Here is a 17,408-nt window from a genome sequence, read left to right as displayed (position 1 = left end):
AAATTGGTCCTATCTTTAATTAGAAATTAGAAATTAGAAATAATTAATATTATGATAGTTTTTCTCTTCATGGGTCGTACTCCTCTATTTGTGGACTGTATTTTGTGTGGTCTAAATTTGTTAACCTTAGCTGTATCACATAATAAATAAATGAAAGAATAAATCGTCATCATCATCTCTGCCTCTGTTGTACATAAAGGTACTACTACTACTACTGTCTTCGATTTCTTTTCTCTCTTCTTGTATCGCTAAGGCATGAGAGAAAGAAAAAGAGGCATTTACTACTGCTGGGAGGAGTGGAGGTCAGTCTTGTTGGTGTGTCAGGAAAATGGGTAGGGGCCCCACCCATTCATTCTTACCTCGTTGGCTTTTGCATTTCAATTTCACCCTCCTTACCTACGCCGGCCAAAATTGGTCCCTTATTATTGTAAGTCCTCTTTTGAGCTTAGATTCTCTTCCCCACATCTCAATGCAAATTTCACTTGAAATTTTCCTTTTTCCATATTAGTTAGCATTGGATTTAGCCAACTCAATCACATCGTTCTTAGGAGCATGAAATGTATTATGTCATCTAGAGAGGCATGAGTAGCTTGGACTGATTTGAAGGAACTAATTATTCAATTAAGATTTTTTTAATTATTAATAATAATTATTATTATTTATATTTTAACTTATGAATACTTATCATTTGAGCTTCGCACTCTTTAGAATTCGACATTATGAAAAATAACAAAATTGGCAGTCATTCATTCTCACAAGACAAAAATAACAACTTATCATCTTCCTCTCATTCAATATTCTCATTCATTCTCACTCACATGCTAGTAGTTCATTTATATTTTATTGATAATAATAATATCGTTCAAATAGTCTAAAAACTCGTTCAAATAATAATAATAAAATAAATTATTTTTTTTCAAAAATTATATAACTTTTCTATATAATTCGAGTTTACTGTTAAATGCTATCAACTTATGACCAATTACTCATCCAACGATTACTTCTAGAATATTGAATATCGATCTCCTATACTGTGACGACTATTTTGCACATGAGAGAAAGTTACTATTCAAAATGCATTGCGGAACTATAATAGTGCACTATTATATTTCTCAAAATGCAGAAGACTCCACAATGTCAAGTGTATGAATAAAATGAATTCATTCTTATAAAGACTTCTATTCTATTCATTGAAATGAATAGTTATGATGAAGAGATATGTTTATTCAAATAAAATGCAAAAATATATCATTCGCACACCTATATCACAACGAAGGGGTATATTTATTCGGTTAGAATTAATGAAGAGATGCACATCACATCGTCACGGTAAATAAAGTGACACATTGTTTCATGTTTAATAGCTTAACTGAAGCATCATACATCTTCTGACCAATTGCAGTTAACTTCTAAATCAAAATTCTATCTAGCAAAAAATAAAATAATTTTGGTTTTGATCAACACGCAAACCGACATCTTCAGACCGACTGCACTTAACTTCCAAATCAAAATTCTATTTAGCGAAAAAATAAAATAATTTTAGTTTTGATCACCACGCAAACCGAGTCAAGCCAGGTGACACATATATAGGTTAATTTATATAAATTCCTTTACCCACAAAATTGAGTACACTTTGAAGCTCAAAGCTTACGAGCAACTTGATATTTTATATATTTTACAACATTTTTTGAATAGTCAATATGGTACCAAACTCACTTCTTTTTATTTTTCACTGTCATGATAACCATTTTAAAACTAATTTTTATTTACTTTTTTCATAGATTTAAATAAACGAATATATGACATAAAAATAATATTTAAGCTCTAAAAATTTCACTATTAATCCAACATTAATTATGCGTAAACCGTCACATAAATTTAGGTTCAAAATTTATATAAAATACATGTTTTGGATCTCCATGATGAAGTAGGAGATGGTGGAAGCTCTTTTTGTTAAATTATGAGATTTTAAGAGGTCTCATAATATGATTAATATTATAATCTAATTTAGCTAAGAGAATGATATGTATTTTGAATGCCTATACAAAGGACGGTGGTGTGCGTGTTGAGAGTCCATAGTGGTGCTAAAGAGAAGCTTTATAAAATGAACGTATGGAGCTAATACTGACATCAATAAAATAAGGTAAAAAAAAGTATTTCTTAGTTTGTCACAAGAGGATTTTCAAAGTATATATCTTTGTATCAGAGTTTACAATAATTACTGTTTGGCGAGGTTGGATCACAAGAAGTAAAATATTTCTAACAATTAATGTCAAACTACTTAAAATAAGTGACATCAGAGCTAAGAATGTGATGAATGCCAACAGAATGAAACTGAATGTGCAGCATCTTTTGGAAGTAATGTTCCAAATGCTTCCAGATATGAACTTAGGGCTATAGGAAAAATAAAGCATAAGGATAATAATTGTGACACCAATATGAAAAATATGACAGCAGATAGGAGAGTTATAGTTGGCTAGAGGAGGCATAGGGAATAAAGATGGCCAAACTGTTAAGATTCCACCTAGCCCTAAGCCCTTTTTTTTCGTTATTATTATTATTATTATTATTATTTGGGTGGATTGCACTTTGAAACGTGGATCGTAATAAGAATGCATCACCAATAGAATCTTAAAATGTGAAAAATTAGACATAAATGTACTTCATATATTTCATGTGCAAATGGAATCAGAAAATAAGGACATTGCATTATGAGATATAAATGAGAGGAATAGAACTTGACAAATTTGAAGTTTATCATATGCCTAAAATTCTCTTAGTATTCTTTATCATATATATATATAATGTCTTAGTTAATATGGAGTTGATATATTTTTGCTAGACTTTGGGTCTCTATTACTTATGTGCATCAAACTTGTAATATTAATTTAAATCTTAACGAACTAATAGTAGTATACGAGCAATCTCTTAGAAAATAAAATAAAGGTACAAGTTTTTTAAGAAAATAAGAAGGAAAAAAAATCCATCTTAGGTGCGAAATTATTCACGATATTAATTGCTTGATAAAGTTGACGTACACTTTTCTAGTCGATCAAGGACATATAGAGACGACTCAATTAGTAAGAAGTCGGCAAACGCTAATTACCAACTATGAGGACTTTGACAAATGCCAACCGTATTTAATTGTCGGCTTACTCGGCAAATGCGAATAGAATTTTATTAAAAAGTCGGCAATTTCCGACGATCCATTAACCCGAGTAGAGGTGAGTGTCAATTAATAAATTTTTTTACAAAAAACATCATAAGTTTTTCCTAAATTATCATGCACACCTTATTTTACTTCTTTTTTTTTTCTTTTAATACTCTAAAATCACATGAACGTTAATTTTCTTAACAAATAGTTACAACATAAAATAATCTTAAATATACTCTTAGGTAAATTTTGTAAGCGTAAAATCAAAATAAAAGAAAATTCTTATTTTTAGAATTTTTAATTTTAAAAGTTAATAGAATAATTTCGATCCTATTAACTATTGTTAAGGTTAACACTAACTAACTCGGAATATTTTTAAAGTATTAAAAGCAAAATATAAGAATCACAGGCAAGGTTAGAATTAGACCCTGATCGATATTTATAATTTATATAACAGTCTTTGACAAATTTACAATTTGGTAGCGAAAGCTGTTAAGCATAAGAAGAAGGAAAGAGATACATGATACTTTTCTTTTTTAATGGGATCAGTGATATCGGATCTCCATTAAGAAAATAAAAGTCCTAAAAGCACTGAGAATATTAGAGACAGTAGCTAGCAGTCTCCCTTCTCCACTAAAGCTTCAGGTGCTTCATCCTGTTGAACAAACCGAATCAGAAAATAGGATGATTAATTTGATGATAAGTAGATACCAAGATGATTGGAGAATCTTTGAAAAGAATAAACAAATGTACATAATGTGAGCACGAAAGGGATTAATTTGTAAAGCTAAAGCACTTTCACAAGCTTGGAAGTAACACTAGATAGCTTATCGGAGCCCAACAATCCGTCCTTCAAGAACTATTACAGTCAACAGTTAAATCTTATCTAGGAAATAATTTGATCTATTAAAGTTATATAAAATTATTTAAAAATTTCTGCCAACCTACTCTAATATCTGCGTATCATTAGATATATACCAATCGTATTGATCACTTGTGTTACTGTATATCTAACCAACCTAATCATACTCAAAAATCAAACATAGTAATATAGAATTAGAGCGAATGCAATCAGAATTATGGGATGTATGCGATTAAGGGGTACCTGAACGTAAGGACCTGTACATGGGAAATTGGCCGGACTCGATGCGCCTGACGTCCTCCACCAGCAGCTCATAGTAGCGCTTCACCTCCTCCGCCGACTTCCCGCCGACGGCACGAGCCACGTTGTGCCACCGGTCTGGCGTGTCGCGGTCGTACACCGCCAGCGCTTGCTCGAACAGCTTGTTCTGCTTCGCCGTCCACGGCGACCCCGAGCTCCGGGCCGAGCTCATCGACAACGATGCCATAGGTTCAAATTAAATTTGATAGATTCTTCTATTGGTGTGTTGTGGTGTGAGGAGGGAGGTATGGGAGGACGCTTCTTATAGAAGTATGGTGGTGGGGGAAAGAGAATAGTTTTGAGAGGAGTAAAGTAGAGAAGAGGGACGTTTGAAGAATATGGAATAACTATTCGAGCCACAAAGAGTGTGGGCTAAGAATAAGTATTTATCCGCAAAAGTGGGGGATCTTTTATGCCACTGTTATCTAATTCTGTACATTTTGTTGATATTTTTGTTTTTTTTTTACCTCTTTCACTTCTTCTTGTTCTTGGCCGTCAGTTGGTAGAAAAATTAAAAAATGGGTAAATTGTAAGTCAACCATATGGTTATATTTAAAGTCCAACTATCTTCCTAATTGTATCATTTTGCTCAAATATAGTCTAAACTCTAAACTAACGTCCAAAACTGAGCGACCATTAATGAAGCCATCAAATTACTATAGTGTTAGGATTCATATTAAGTATTCTATTGTTTGAGCAGCTATATATCAATTTTTTTATCCATATTTTAAAGGGAATTGAAATATTTCAATCTATGATTATGTATTTGAATGTAGAAATTAAAGACATAAGAGAGAGAAAATGCATTATATTGTAAATTTAAAGAATGAGATAAAATGAGTAAATCTATTAGAAGGGAAGGATAATCCTAACATTTTCATGTATAGATCCATCTTCCAAGATTTTTTGGAAATTTTGTTATCTTTTTTGTTAAGTGTATATATGAAAAAAAAAACAGTTTAATATTAACATAGATTACAAGCGACAAAGTGATATAAATATAAAGTTTTAAGAGGTTAATTTAATTTTAGGAATAATTTATAATTTACCCTTTGGAAAAAAAATATACAAAAGATACGATCCTTCTCCTAATTTGCTTGGGAAAAAAGTGAGTTTTTTTTTTATCTTTCAATTTGTGATTGTGCTAATAAACCATACTGGAATCTTTCTTTTCTTGATTGTTATATATATATAATTCTGGAATCTTAAAGACATGAACAGCAGTGTCACTCTATATGTTCCAACATTTTTTTAGATCCGAAGTGACCTTTTGAGCTGCCACTTGACAAAAAGCCTCAAAGCTTGGGGGTCTACAATTTGATGCTTCTTTGTTTCCATCTCAAGTTCAGGATCTTCGACCTATCTACCAAATCCTAATCATAATAAAAGAAGACTAGATACAAATCTTAGAATCTTTAATTTATCCAGTCCAACACCTAGCCCATATGATTCTCGATATACATAGAGCTATAAAACCACATCTCTCTCTCTCTCTCTCTCTCTCTCTCTCTCTCTCTTTATCTTGTTCTCTCTCATTCTCTATCACTCAATTTAGGGCACGCCTGCATCTATGTGGAAAAAGAAGAAGAAGAAGAAGAAGAAGAAGAAGAAGAAGAAAATTATCATGTTTTGGAATGTTTGACTACTCTGTACCAAATAGTATAACTATCCAACTTTCGGATAGAAAGCAACAGTTTCTCTGTTTCTGGTGGATAAGAATCGAATAAATTAATGCTTACACAGTGACCTGCCATCGAACATATAACTTTCATTTTACTCTCTCCAATTTTATTGTTTATTTGTTTTTGGAGTTGGTTATCTCTCCTGGCATCCTTTATCTGAATAGACTAGATGGAAGACGTAAAACCAAAAGTTTTATAAGAGCAAACGCATCAAAAGTACTAAACTAAATCACAAGTACACCATATGGAATATTGCAATATCACATAGCCTTACATTAAAACGATAAAACATAAAGACAAGCTTCAATCTACATATATTGATCAGCGATATCTGATCTTAGATAAAAACCATAGAGCATACACACATACTTCTTCAAACTACATCTTCATCCAAATTCCAATAATATTCCATATATATAGAGTCTATATATAGAGAGAGAGATATAGCTTCTTCTTCACTGGAGCTTGAGATACTTGAGCCTGCCACACAAATAAAAATATCACAGTCATCAAGATTCCTAGCTAGCGGTGGACATTTATAAAGTATAAATTTAAAATACTACAACATGACCACCATGCGCGATAAAAGAATCAGAATGTTGGGGGGGTTCATGCATGAATGTGGCTCAAAAAGGCATGCCGTACAGGTGGATTACCAGATCCTTCGTTCCTTTTTTTAGTATGATAGCTCTATTAGGATTAGATCTCATGTGACTGTGGAGCATTAGGTGACAAATTATTAATGCATGCTTACGGATCTCGATCGTAACCCTAAAATGGAATAAGTTATACGTTACCTTTGTTCTTCGCCGACCATCATCATACTGCCGATGCTATCGCTACCGGAGGAACTGTACCTAGGGAAGGGTACGCGGCCCGATTCGATCTGCTCGATGTCCTCGACGAGCTGCTGGTACCGGCGCTTCATTTCCTCCGCAGACTTACCGCCGCCCACCGCACGAGCCACGTTATGCCACCGGTCCGGCGTATCTTTGTCGTAGACCGCCAGGGCCTTCTCGAACAGCTTGTTCTGCTTCGCAGTCCATTCGGAGCTCGAGTTTCTCGACGAACTCCTAGACCCAGATGCCATTGCTTGAGTACGGGAAGGATGGAGGGAGGGAGGGAAAGATAAGTTTTCAAAATGTTTAATGAGTGAGGAGATGGAAGTTGCACTGGTGCTCCTTATAAGCCGGAGGAGGGGGGGAGGGAGTGGATTTGTGGGGGTGGTGGTTTGGTGGAGCCAGTTAGGGAATAATACTTGGAATTTGAATAAAGCTAGGGAGAGGAAGAAGGCAAGGTAACTACGTACGTAGAATAAGGTATGACTCTGCTTTTTGGATTACTTATCTAAATGTTGTTGTTTGTTTTTTAATCTTATAAGGATTACCTTATCAAGTCTTTAAAAAATATATAGAGAGAGAGAGCTAGCGAGTCATATACTTATATGAACAGGCTTCCTATTTGTGGCAATCTATCACATTCTCTTTCTTGTTTAGTGAGATGAGATTAAACAAATTAATTAAATAACCTAACCTTGATTCAGACGTACCCGTGATGAGGGGGGAGTAGGGATGCCATTTAATGAAAAAGTTGTACAAAAGGAACCCTTTAAAGTACTAGCCTATCTGGCCTGTTGAACTTGGTCAATTAATCCTATGCTTAGATTAAGATAATCCAAACAAAACTATAGAAATATAAGAATGAAAAATCTTCATCCAAAAAGAAATTTGATATATGGTCACCTTCATCCAGCCAAAAAAAATCTTTTAGTCCAGTAGAGCCATGCCAGCATGGCAAGATGCTTTTGATTAAAAAAAAGCTGATACGGTGAATCCAAAGACTGCGACAGTTGAATCATGGGGGTTTTACAAGTAATTGAGGCACACTAATGCAATCCCTAAAGATCTAATAAAAGAGGTGCCAAAGTTGGAAGGACGAAAGAGATTGAGGGAATCTACGGTTCGCTTTGATATCGTGTCGACTTAAGAACTACTCTAAACTTTAAAGTAGTTATAAAATCTTTATACGTATGACTACCGTACATGTACAGGGAGATGGACCCAGATCGATAAATAAAGTATCTATGCTATATCTCCCATGACCTTGGAAAGATGTTGTCTCATTCACTGGATTTATCTCCATGACGTCTTTCCGGAGGTCGGCAATGGAATCTACCAAAGATCGTGGCCACTCTACTTGGAGAGATGTGGAAGGCTTAGATCCATTGAAGGCTCAGGACCATGTCACCAATTTGCGTGAGCATGAATTATTGAAGAAGGTGGTGGCTATGGAGGGAGGAACGGAGCTGGGAGGAGAAGCTAGAGAGAATCTATATATGCCTGCCCCCCCCAAAAAAGCCATTAAGCCATTAATTCCATTCCTTCTTATTGAGATACAGATGCTTATTTCACTAATAATGGCCATCTCCACGCAAAGTATGTATGTAGTTAAATAGCGATCGATTCCTTATCCTTCTATCTCTCCATTAGTCGTGCATGATATATGTCATTCTAGATTCTGTGGTCCTGCCTACCTCACAAGTTGGAGGAATCCATTACCCATGGGAGGGGCTTAGATTCCAAGTGATAATTTTATGGGTCGTGTAAAGGAGGAAGGGATCCTCCACGCCCATTGTATTGTTGGATTCAGCCGCCAGAGCAACAGGTTCGCAGGAACAAAGCAGTGCATTATGACCAACCTTTTGAGGGGATCTCGGAACAGAGAACGCTTTAAGGAAACAGTACATACACCAATCTGGGAAAGATACTCGAATATCTTTTTCATTAATTTGTCAAATATCTACACTCGATCCTAAAGTTTCAAGTATAGGTATATTTATTAAGGTGGAGATAAGATATGGGGCTTTAATTTTGAGATACCTGACTACGTCAGCCAGATTGTAGGTATATTTTCTTATCACTATCTCTCTCTCTCTCTCTCTTTTTTAATACTTAAGTCTCCATTTTTAGGTCATTCAAAGAGGGAAAAAAATTATATATTTTTTCATAAATATTGGTAAGAAAATAATTTACGGTAAAAATATATTTTACCTTTCGTATTTATGTCTAAAACTATTTAACCTCTCAACACATATTTTTATACTAAGCTAATATCTGTAATTATGAGTAAAATAAAACTGTTAGAGGTTCTATCCCACTTAATAGCCCCACCTAATTATCAAAATACCCTCTATATTTATTAGACAAATTAATTAGAGAGAAGGATAGTTTGGATATTTTATAATTTTAATATATTTGACACAAAGGGCTATTTTAGAAATTTTTATATATTCTGTTAAGTTAAGATGTAAAATCTAAAAGTTTCACTCTAGTCAGAATATTATTAAAAAATATATAGGGGATAAAATAAATTTTAGATATAAATATAGGGAGGGAGTAAAATATATTTAACTCAATAACTTATATTTTCTATTTGCTTGTCAACCTCTAATGTTATTCTAAAATTGATATATATATATATATATATATCTCAAAAACATATGTTTATTTGCATGTATACCTTTTGCTAATTGGGTTACTTGAAATTCAGTCTCAATAAGAAATGTATAAAAACTAGAATAAGAACATTTTATTTTATTTTTATATCTAAATTTTTTATTTTTAACCATTAGTTAATTCTAAAGGATATCTATATATGAAAAATAAAAAATATTTTAAGGGTACACATATAAAAACAATGTATATATCTATATATGCAAATATTAACTTTAGAGGTGCATATAAGGAATTTTTGAAGGTTATACAGGCAAAACCTATTGTATTAATATGCTTACATTGGGCCCGGCCCAAATATGATCCAAGGTTCTAAATGGCCCAAACCTTTGTTTGAAGCCCATATTTGCTAATTGAATATATGTCCCATCTGTCATCTCGACCGTTCATCGGAGGTGCTCCTGCGATAAATAACCCTCCCACCCGAAAAGGGCGAACTCCATCATCTAGGGTTTCAATGGAGCTGACGTGAAATCTCTCTCTCTCTCTCTTCCCTAATATGTGTGGGTGTGTTTGATGCAATAAAAGGAGGTTGCGATGATGTTTTTCTCGTTAATCCGACTTGTTGTTTACATGCGGACATCCTGAAATCCATTCAAGAACATAACTCTGAGCACCTCCTCTAATTACTACATCTAATCTTTTGACAAAAATGAGATTTTTTTTTTTTTGTCTTTTGTCTTCCTATTTTACACTCTAAGCTGGAGATTTCTAGCAGTTTTCGATTGGTGTTCGATCCATCTTACCAACTATTGGTATTTATATTGCATCTTCTTTAAGAGGGAGTTTGTAGGTTAGGTATACACTTCTTTAATGTAACAAAGAAGGTTTCTTCTTATAGTTTTTAGAAATTTATTTGTTAATTTTTCCCATTGTGTTAGGTTCGTTTATGCATGCCGTAAGTAATTGAGTGATTTCTTCGTCTTCGCCCTTTTTAATGATTTTTGAGAACTTCTCCACTATGAAGTAAAACTCATCAAACAATTGGGTAAGAGTTATAGGCAGCCCATTTGGTCTCTGGAGTAGAGCTTGCTGTCCTCCAAATCTAAGCCTCGAAATAGACACTCATCTTGCGAAAAGAGTAACAAAGATTGCTCATTGACAATTTAAGCAATGGGTAAGATTGAACGCAAAGCAAGCAATGTGGCTGCCTTCATTTGAAGGAAGAAATAATGCCAACCAATGCCCGTGTAATTCTTGCTTAGAAATTGGACGGCATTTTTGTCCGCAGATGAACATAATCCTCTGTTACTTGTGCTTAAAACACCTTTGACTTCAGTTTAGTAAATAGCGCATTGCAAGCTTCTTGAAGAAGAGACAAGGTCCTTTATTTAGCTTATACATTTGACAAACATGCGTATTTATTTGACATATATGCTTCCTTAAGTTGTGAACATAACATATCCATTGGATTTCTCCTAGATAAGAATCATCTTAGAGTTTCGTGATCGGACTTAAAGATTGCATAATCTTCAAGCTATCTGCTCAATCATTGTCTGTGCTCAGTCAATATTTCATTGGCCAGTGATCATCTGGTTATCCATCTTGGAATTAAAAAATCTCATGTCAAAATCATACGGATATTTTGGTGATACAGATAGGTCTTGTTGACACTCTAAACCATCTCCTGAAAGATATGGCTTTGGTCATGCCAGCTTTTTCTTGAAGTTTAAGGTTTCTAAATCAAGATATCATTTTCAATGTCATATTTCATTTAGTAAGCTCTAACTTAATTCTGCGTTGGAATATTAAAGTTAGTGATCTCAATCTATATAAGCTTTCTTTCATCTTGTTTGACATTAAAAGATTAGCACATGCTTATCATTATTTTTCTTTTTCTCCGTAGTTCATTCAAAACCTTCTAATATTGAGGCAGGCTATAACAGATAATTGATCTACTCTATTATTATTTTCTCGATATTATCTACTGTTTTACACAACCATGAGCAAAATATGGTAAGTTCAACACTTCAACCACACCTGCTTTCTTTTGAAGTTCGTAAACCAACATTCACACATTACGCCAGTAGGCTACGTGAAGGACATTATTGTACTTCTGTTATAAGAAAGTGGTTTTGACTAACCTTTAAATAGTATGAGAGTTATGTCTTCTATGGGAATTTCAGCATGAGATCTTTCTGTGGTGTTAACGCCCTGGCTTTGGCCTTATTTTCTACTTGCATCATGTCTTCCTCTTCTGCTGCAGGCATTCCGGACTCCTCCTATGCTATTCTCTTGAGAGTTGATCAGTCAGGAAAGGGGGATTTTACAAAGATTCAAGATGCCATTGATTCTGTTCCGTCGAACAATTCTGTCTTTTACTACATCTTGATTAAACCTGGTACTTATAGGTAATCTCTCTCTATCAGTTGATTTGTCATTCTTCCTTTTCTATTATGATGCCCCACCTCGCGTCTGGGTTGGAAATTTCTGTAGGTCCAGTATGTAGACTTGAAATCCACAACCTATATAGAAGCTTATATTTTAAATTTCTAGAAAACATAGTGGATTGGCACTTGGCAATCTCTATTAAGGGTGGCAAATCTGAATACAAATGTCTTAGAATTTTTTTCTCCAATTAAAACTTAAAAGCTCCAAATGTTTTTGAGTGGTCTTTGTTTGGATGCTCAACTTGTTCTATATATTCTTGATTGTTTATATGTATCTGTATACATACATATTTACATGCATATTGGTACATATATACATATATTGATAGACAGAATTGTACGACGGATTGAAATATTGGTAAAAGACAGAAAGTAAATATTGGTAAAAGATATACATATTTACTTTCTGTCTCTGTATACATACATATTTACTTTCTATCTAACCCAAACCATTCTCTAAATCATCCTACAAGTCAATCAGCTCAGTAGATATGGCAATGCTAATTACTGATTGAAATGATCTCTTAGACTTGAGTGTATTAAGGAGTTTCTAAATGATGTATATCTTTTAGTGTATCCCTTTTAATCTAATTTGCCTGATATAAGAAAGTGTAGCTTGATAATTGGTTCGCCTCTCTCTCTAGACAAAGTCCTAGATCTACAATTTGATGATTATATTCATGTAATAGCAAATTATGTAACAAGCTACTATTTTGTATTTGTCAAGTTATTATTAGCTGGCAGCATTATATATCCACCTGCCCAATCATTAAGCAAGATAAATTCATCTGAGATTCTCTCCGATGTTTACAGGGAGAAGATAGTCGTTCCAAAAGACAAGCCCTTTGTAACACTTAGTGGCACAAAGACAAACTCGGCCATCATCACATGGAGTGAACGTTGGGACACACCTCAATCTCCAACAGTTTCCATATTGGCGTCCGATTTTGTTGGGAGATATCTAACAATTCAGGTAAAAATAAGAGCTTGTGATTTAGGTAGTCCATGTGGAAGCAATTGGATATGTGCTTTATCAATTATAGATAAATGTAGTCTCGGGCATATAACAATCACATAATAGACGAGTTATCGTATCAGGTTTAGTGAAATTTGTCTTGGTTTTATCTTGCAACTTCTATCTCTTCTCTTACAGGTGCATTCAATCTTATCAAATAGAATTTGTGCTTTTCTCCAGAACTCATATGGCCCGAGTGGTCCAGCAGTTGCATTGAGCATATCTGGAGACAGAGTAGCCTTCTACACTTGTAGATTTATATCTTATCAAGATACTCTTCTTGATGCTGTTGGGAGGCACTATTACAAAAATTGTTACATAGAAGGAGCCACCGACTTTGTCTGTGGCAATGGCCAATCTCTATTTGACGTAAGCCTCATCCTTCTTCTTTTCTGTGTACTTGAGTAAATCGTTGTAGGGCATGCTCCTTTTCTTCACCTTTTAATGTGTTTGTTAACACTTAAAAACAGAGATGTCACTTGCACTCCATCTCCAAGAACGGTGGATCTGTCACAGCGCAACGTAGGTTGGCAGCAGAAGAGAACACTGGTTATAGCTTTGTTGGTTGCAAGGTGACTGGCGCAGGTGTTGGAACATTAATACTAGGACGACCATGGGGGCGTTATTCGCGGGTCGTTTACGGTTACACCTACATGTCCAACGCCGTGCTGCCTCAAGGTTGGGGTGATTGGAACGACCCAAGTAACCAGAGGTAATTGAGATAACTTTGTTTTCCCTTTTCTGAGAACAAATGTTTCTTGTTCTTTCTTTTCCTCTGACCTTTGTCCCTAATATTTGTGCCACAGGACTGTGCACTATGGGCAATTTAGATGTTATGGTCCTGGTTCTGATGTCTCTGGTAGAGTCGGATGGTCTCACCAACTCTCTTTACGTGAAGCAAGCCATTTCTTTAGGAAAACTTGGATCAATGGACGAGACTGGCTCAGGCCGCCTCCAAAAAGTTTCAGGAAGCCACAAACCACACCATGACTCCATGGCAATCTTATGTATCAATATCAAATGCACGTGTAAAGAGATGTACATATATTGATTGATTCAAATGTATACTTATTGTATTCATTGTATTTGTTCAAACATCGATTGGTACTTCAGTGTATATATTTATTGGGACCTCTTTCATAACGATTATCTTTTAATAAACTTTCATAGCGTAGAGCACCACATCAACTTGTTTGTGTGTAATATTTTAGAGTAATGTAATGCGTGTTATTGATATCTTCCACCGAATCCTATAGATAATGTCAAAAAGACAGCCGAGTCCAATGCTATCTATTCAAAGCTTCCCCACCACCATAGTTATGACACCAACCTATCAAAATTAATATATCAAATATAAAATAATAAGACCATTTCAACAAGGAGATGCTCTAAAGGAAAAAAGAAGCTTAAATGCTCCAAATTCCTCTCTCCATCTGTCCTTCACCATTAGCCTAAGTCCACTCTTCCTCTTCCTCTTCTTCCCATAGCCATGTCCTCCTCTGTTGAGAAGAAAAGCCGGCGAGGGTACCGCCGCATCCTCTCGCAGCAGTTCTCCTTCAACTTCTCCGAGAAGAGCAAAGCTAAGGCCACAAAGAGACCGAGCAACAGCAAAGATGCAAACGCTCACCCTGTCATGAGAATTCTCGAGGCGCCGTCGAAGAAGGACGTGGCAAAGCCGGAGTTCTTGAGGTACTTGCAGTATGTCAGGGAGGCCGGGACATGGGATTTGGATTCTGAGATGCCCAAGATTTATTTCAAGTAGAAACCTCATGTCGATCTTTTGTAACCTCAGATGTTGCTCATCTTACTGTTTCTTGTATGGCTTATTCTTGCAAGTTAATTTGGATCTGAACTGTTGTATATTCTTTCTCTTATCTTTAATTATCTAGTGCTGTTGATTATTACATTCATAAGACTGTGGAGTCCCAAATAATTATCAATTTGAATAAGAAAAACTCGTCATACTAATCTCCAAAGGAATCATCAATCACACCAATCACAATGACATAAATCCAATTAACAAAGGAAATGGAACTATAACAACCACTTGGGGGGAGCATTAACATCTCCTTTTGCTCCTTCCACCCCTCTTATTTATTCCATCCCTCTCATTATCTCAATGATCCTTGCTTTAGAGGTATCTACTTGTGGGGATAAAGAAGGATGCAAGTTGGAACGTCAGCATCATATATTGGTGTGGAATACATAATGCACTTTCTCCATTTGATTCAGAAACCAATTTCTTTCAACTAATTTAGCAACTAATTGCAGGCTGGAATCAATCACCCAAATGGAGGAAATTACGCTAATTTGAGCAGAGTCTCTATTGGCTTTCTCATGCCATGGCAAATTACACAGAAATAATCCATTTCTTACAATTACGTCCATCATTAATGGCTAGCTATAAAAAATACAGCAGCATTATTGCACATACTAGTGAAGCAGGCTCTAATTAAGAGAAACATAAATATAGACGCAATTAGGCTCGATTAAGCTCAGCTTTAAAATATGTTGAGCTGAGCTTGATCTTAAAACTAGGCTTGAAGTTAAATTTGAGTCAAGCTAAATTCTGAGCCGGCTCAATAAAACTCTAATATATATATATATATAATATGATTAATATGAATTATTAAATCTTTTGATCTAATGACTTAGCTTCTCTCTTCCTACTTCCGAGGTTAATTTCTTTCTTTCAAAATTGGATCGGAAAACTCATTCTATTCTTTTCCACTATCAGCCCAGTCGACTTTGACGCCGACGCCGATCACACCAACTCCGCACACCGACACCTCTGCACCTCCGCACACCTCGTTGACTCTTTCCTCCACACCGGCATGCCGCTCCACCTCGCACCCGTAGTCGTCCTTGACTCCGATCGTCCCTATTACTTGATAGGTATGTATTGCCCTCGGCGATGATGACGGTGTCGTCATTGGAACAGGAGGGTGAGGTGGAGGCAAAGAAGGAGGAAGGAGGGTTTGGCCAAATCTGGGGTTTCGATGACGCCATTGCCAGTTGCTATAAGGGATTGGAGTTCAGGATTTGGTCGGAGCCGGCAGTCGCTGACGACGAAGTGGTGGAGTTGGACGGCGGACTGTTCGATTATTCCAACATGGCCTGCAGGCCGTCCGATTTCGCTAATCTGTCGTGGCGGTTGGAGACGCCGTCGACTTTGTGATTGAGACTTTTCCAACTCTCTTTTTTTAAAAGAAGTTTGTCAAGTTTAGAAGGAAAAAAATGATATGGTTAACAAATTAGAAAGATTACCAATTTTTATTACACAAATATCTTTATTACTTATAATCTATATTTTAGTGATATTTATATTATTAGTTTTTATTTTAAGCTTGATTCAAGTCTAAATTAATTCAAGCTTGATTTAAGCTTAAATTAATTTAAGCTTACTCAGACTCAAAAATAACTTAAATTGATAATACTTAAAATTACTAATTGAACAGCTTATTTAAGCTCCAACTAGGCTCAAGTTCTAAATTGACACAAATTAAAATTATTTTAATTAAAGCTTGATCACAGAGCGACTCGAAATTAATTTCAATCGAGGCTCGATCATAGCTCGACTAGTTTACACCCCTAGACGTCATCGTAGTGTACTTTTGAACTATTGATAGATTAGTCCAATTAGTTAGAGGATAGACATCATTTTAGGCCTTAATTGGTTGCAGAATTTAATGTTATCAAAAAAATTTATTCTAGTTTTAGAGGATAGATATCTTTATTCGTGTTTTTTTTTTTGTGTGGTTGTAATATTAGAATAGAGGATGTAATAATAATTATAAACAAAGAGGATTTTGGTTGTTGAAATATGAATAAGGAGGGTAGATTGAGATCAAGAATCAAAATGACCTTATGCTTTTTAGAAAGATTTTAATCTAATATTTTATATTTAATAATAATTAGTTTTATTTTAAAAATACATCACTTCAATGAACTATAATTACAATCACTCTCATTTTTTTTTGTCTTATCTCTAATCTCTCATTTGTTTATTTTAAAGAGTATTTTAGTTATTTAATACGTTATTATTTTAAAGCATCATGTGTAATTAGTACGCACTATATTAATATATAGTTAAACGGTAAAATAGCTTATATTAATATAAATTCTCTTATGCTATCATAATAAATTGAAACAACTACACTATTATTAGCCTTATCCAACAAGATTCATTAGAATAACTAAACAAGACAAGGCTAATGTTCTTTTCTTTTAGAGGTCTTTTAGTAATTATCTTGTTAAAAAATCTTCGTCCCTTTTCTTTTAAAATAATAATATGCTCTCAAATACTATATAAAATTTTGGAAGTGGGATAATATTGTTCACGTAGTGATGATATTTTAGTAATTTGATCCATATCAATTAGTCAAAAAAAAGATTAGGGTGTTAAAAAAAATTTAGAGAAAAATGAAGGATCAAATTATAAAATCGTCAAAGACGAGATGTGGATCACAAAATAGATAAAATATAATGTGTAA

General features: G+C 34.6%; 3 protein-coding genes across 4 annotated transcripts; 1 reads left to right on the top strand and 2 right to left on the bottom strand.

The window, feature by feature from the left end:
• Positions 1-3,575: 3,575 nt before the first annotated feature.
• On the bottom strand, positions 3,576-4,645 carry LOC140797969 (protein RADIALIS-like 3). The gene is made up of 2 exons (XM_073151683.1): positions 4,260-4,645; positions 3,576-3,809 (listed from the first exon to the last, which is right to left on the bottom strand). The coding sequence occupies exons 1-2, from the start codon at positions 4,501-4,503 to the stop codon at positions 3,805-3,807; spliced, it is 249 nt and encodes an 82-aa protein (XP_073007784.1). The 5' UTR covers positions 4,504-4,645; the 3' UTR covers positions 3,576-3,804.
• A 1,808-nt stretch (positions 4,646-6,453) lies between these two features.
• LOC140797170 (protein RADIALIS-like 3) lies at positions 6,454-7,126 on the bottom strand. Its single transcript, XM_073150448.1, has 2 exons — positions 6,796-7,126; positions 6,454-6,478 (listed from the first exon to the last, which is right to left on the bottom strand). The coding sequence occupies exons 1-2, from the start codon at positions 7,086-7,088 to the stop codon at positions 6,454-6,456; spliced, it is 318 nt and encodes a 105-aa protein (XP_073006549.1). The 5' UTR covers positions 7,089-7,126.
• A 3,942-nt stretch (positions 7,127-11,068) lies between these two features.
• On the top strand, positions 11,069-14,058 carry LOC140797335 (putative pectinesterase 11). 2 transcript variants are annotated; one of them, XM_073150697.1, is made up of 5 exons: positions 11,069-11,861; positions 12,714-12,873; positions 13,096-13,284; positions 13,386-13,627; positions 13,722-14,058. In XM_073150697.1, exons 1-5 carry the CDS (start codon positions 11,638-11,640, stop codon positions 13,903-13,905), a joined length of 999 nt encoding a protein of 332 aa, XP_073006798.1. In that variant the 5' UTR covers positions 11,069-11,637; the 3' UTR covers positions 13,906-14,058. The 2 variants fall into 2 exon arrangements, with proteins under 2 accessions (XP_073006798.1, XP_073006797.1); XM_073150696.1 differs by having other exon boundaries at positions 11,490-11,861; positions 13,054-13,284.
• Positions 14,059-17,408: the final 3,350 nt, after the last annotated feature.

This window comes from Typha latifolia, chromosome 11 (assembly GCF_019914945.1).
Source record: "Typha latifolia isolate L0001 chromosome 11, TyphaL0001v2, whole genome shotgun sequence".
Taxonomy (NCBI): Eukaryota; Viridiplantae; Streptophyta; class Magnoliopsida; order Poales; family Typhaceae; genus Typha; species Typha latifolia.
Note: the sequence above shows the minus strand (reverse complement) of the source record. Positions and strands in the feature narration are given on the sequence as shown.

What these genes read in the sequence shown, in the direction of transcription:
- LOC140797969 (XM_073151683.1), bottom strand. Translation starts at nt 4,503, where the DNA reads ATGGCATCGTTGTCGATGAGCTCGGCCCGGAGCTCGGGGTCGCCGTGG.
- LOC140797170 (XM_073150448.1), bottom strand. Translation starts at nt 7,088, where the DNA reads ATGGCATCTGGGTCTAGGAGTTCGTCGAGAAACTCGAGCTCCGAATGG. An exon ending in ATGGTCGGCGAAGAACAAAG is followed by an intron (nt 6,479 to 6,795) that starts GTAACGTATAAC and finishes TTTGTGTGGCAG; the next exon opens with GCTCAAGTATCTCAAGCTCC.
- LOC140797335 (XM_073150696.1), top strand. Translation starts at nt 11,638, where the DNA reads ATGAGATCTTTCTGTGGTGTTAACGCCCTGGCTTTGGCCTTATTTTCT. An exon ending in GGAGATATCTAACAATTCAG is followed by an intron (nt 12,874 to 13,053) that starts GTAAAAATAAGA and finishes CTTCTCTTACAG; the next exon opens with GTGCATTCAATCTTATCAAA. An exon ending in ATGGCCAATCTCTATTTGAC is followed by an intron (nt 13,285 to 13,385) that starts GTAAGCCTCATC and finishes ACTTAAAAACAG; the next exon opens with AGATGTCACTTGCACTCCAT.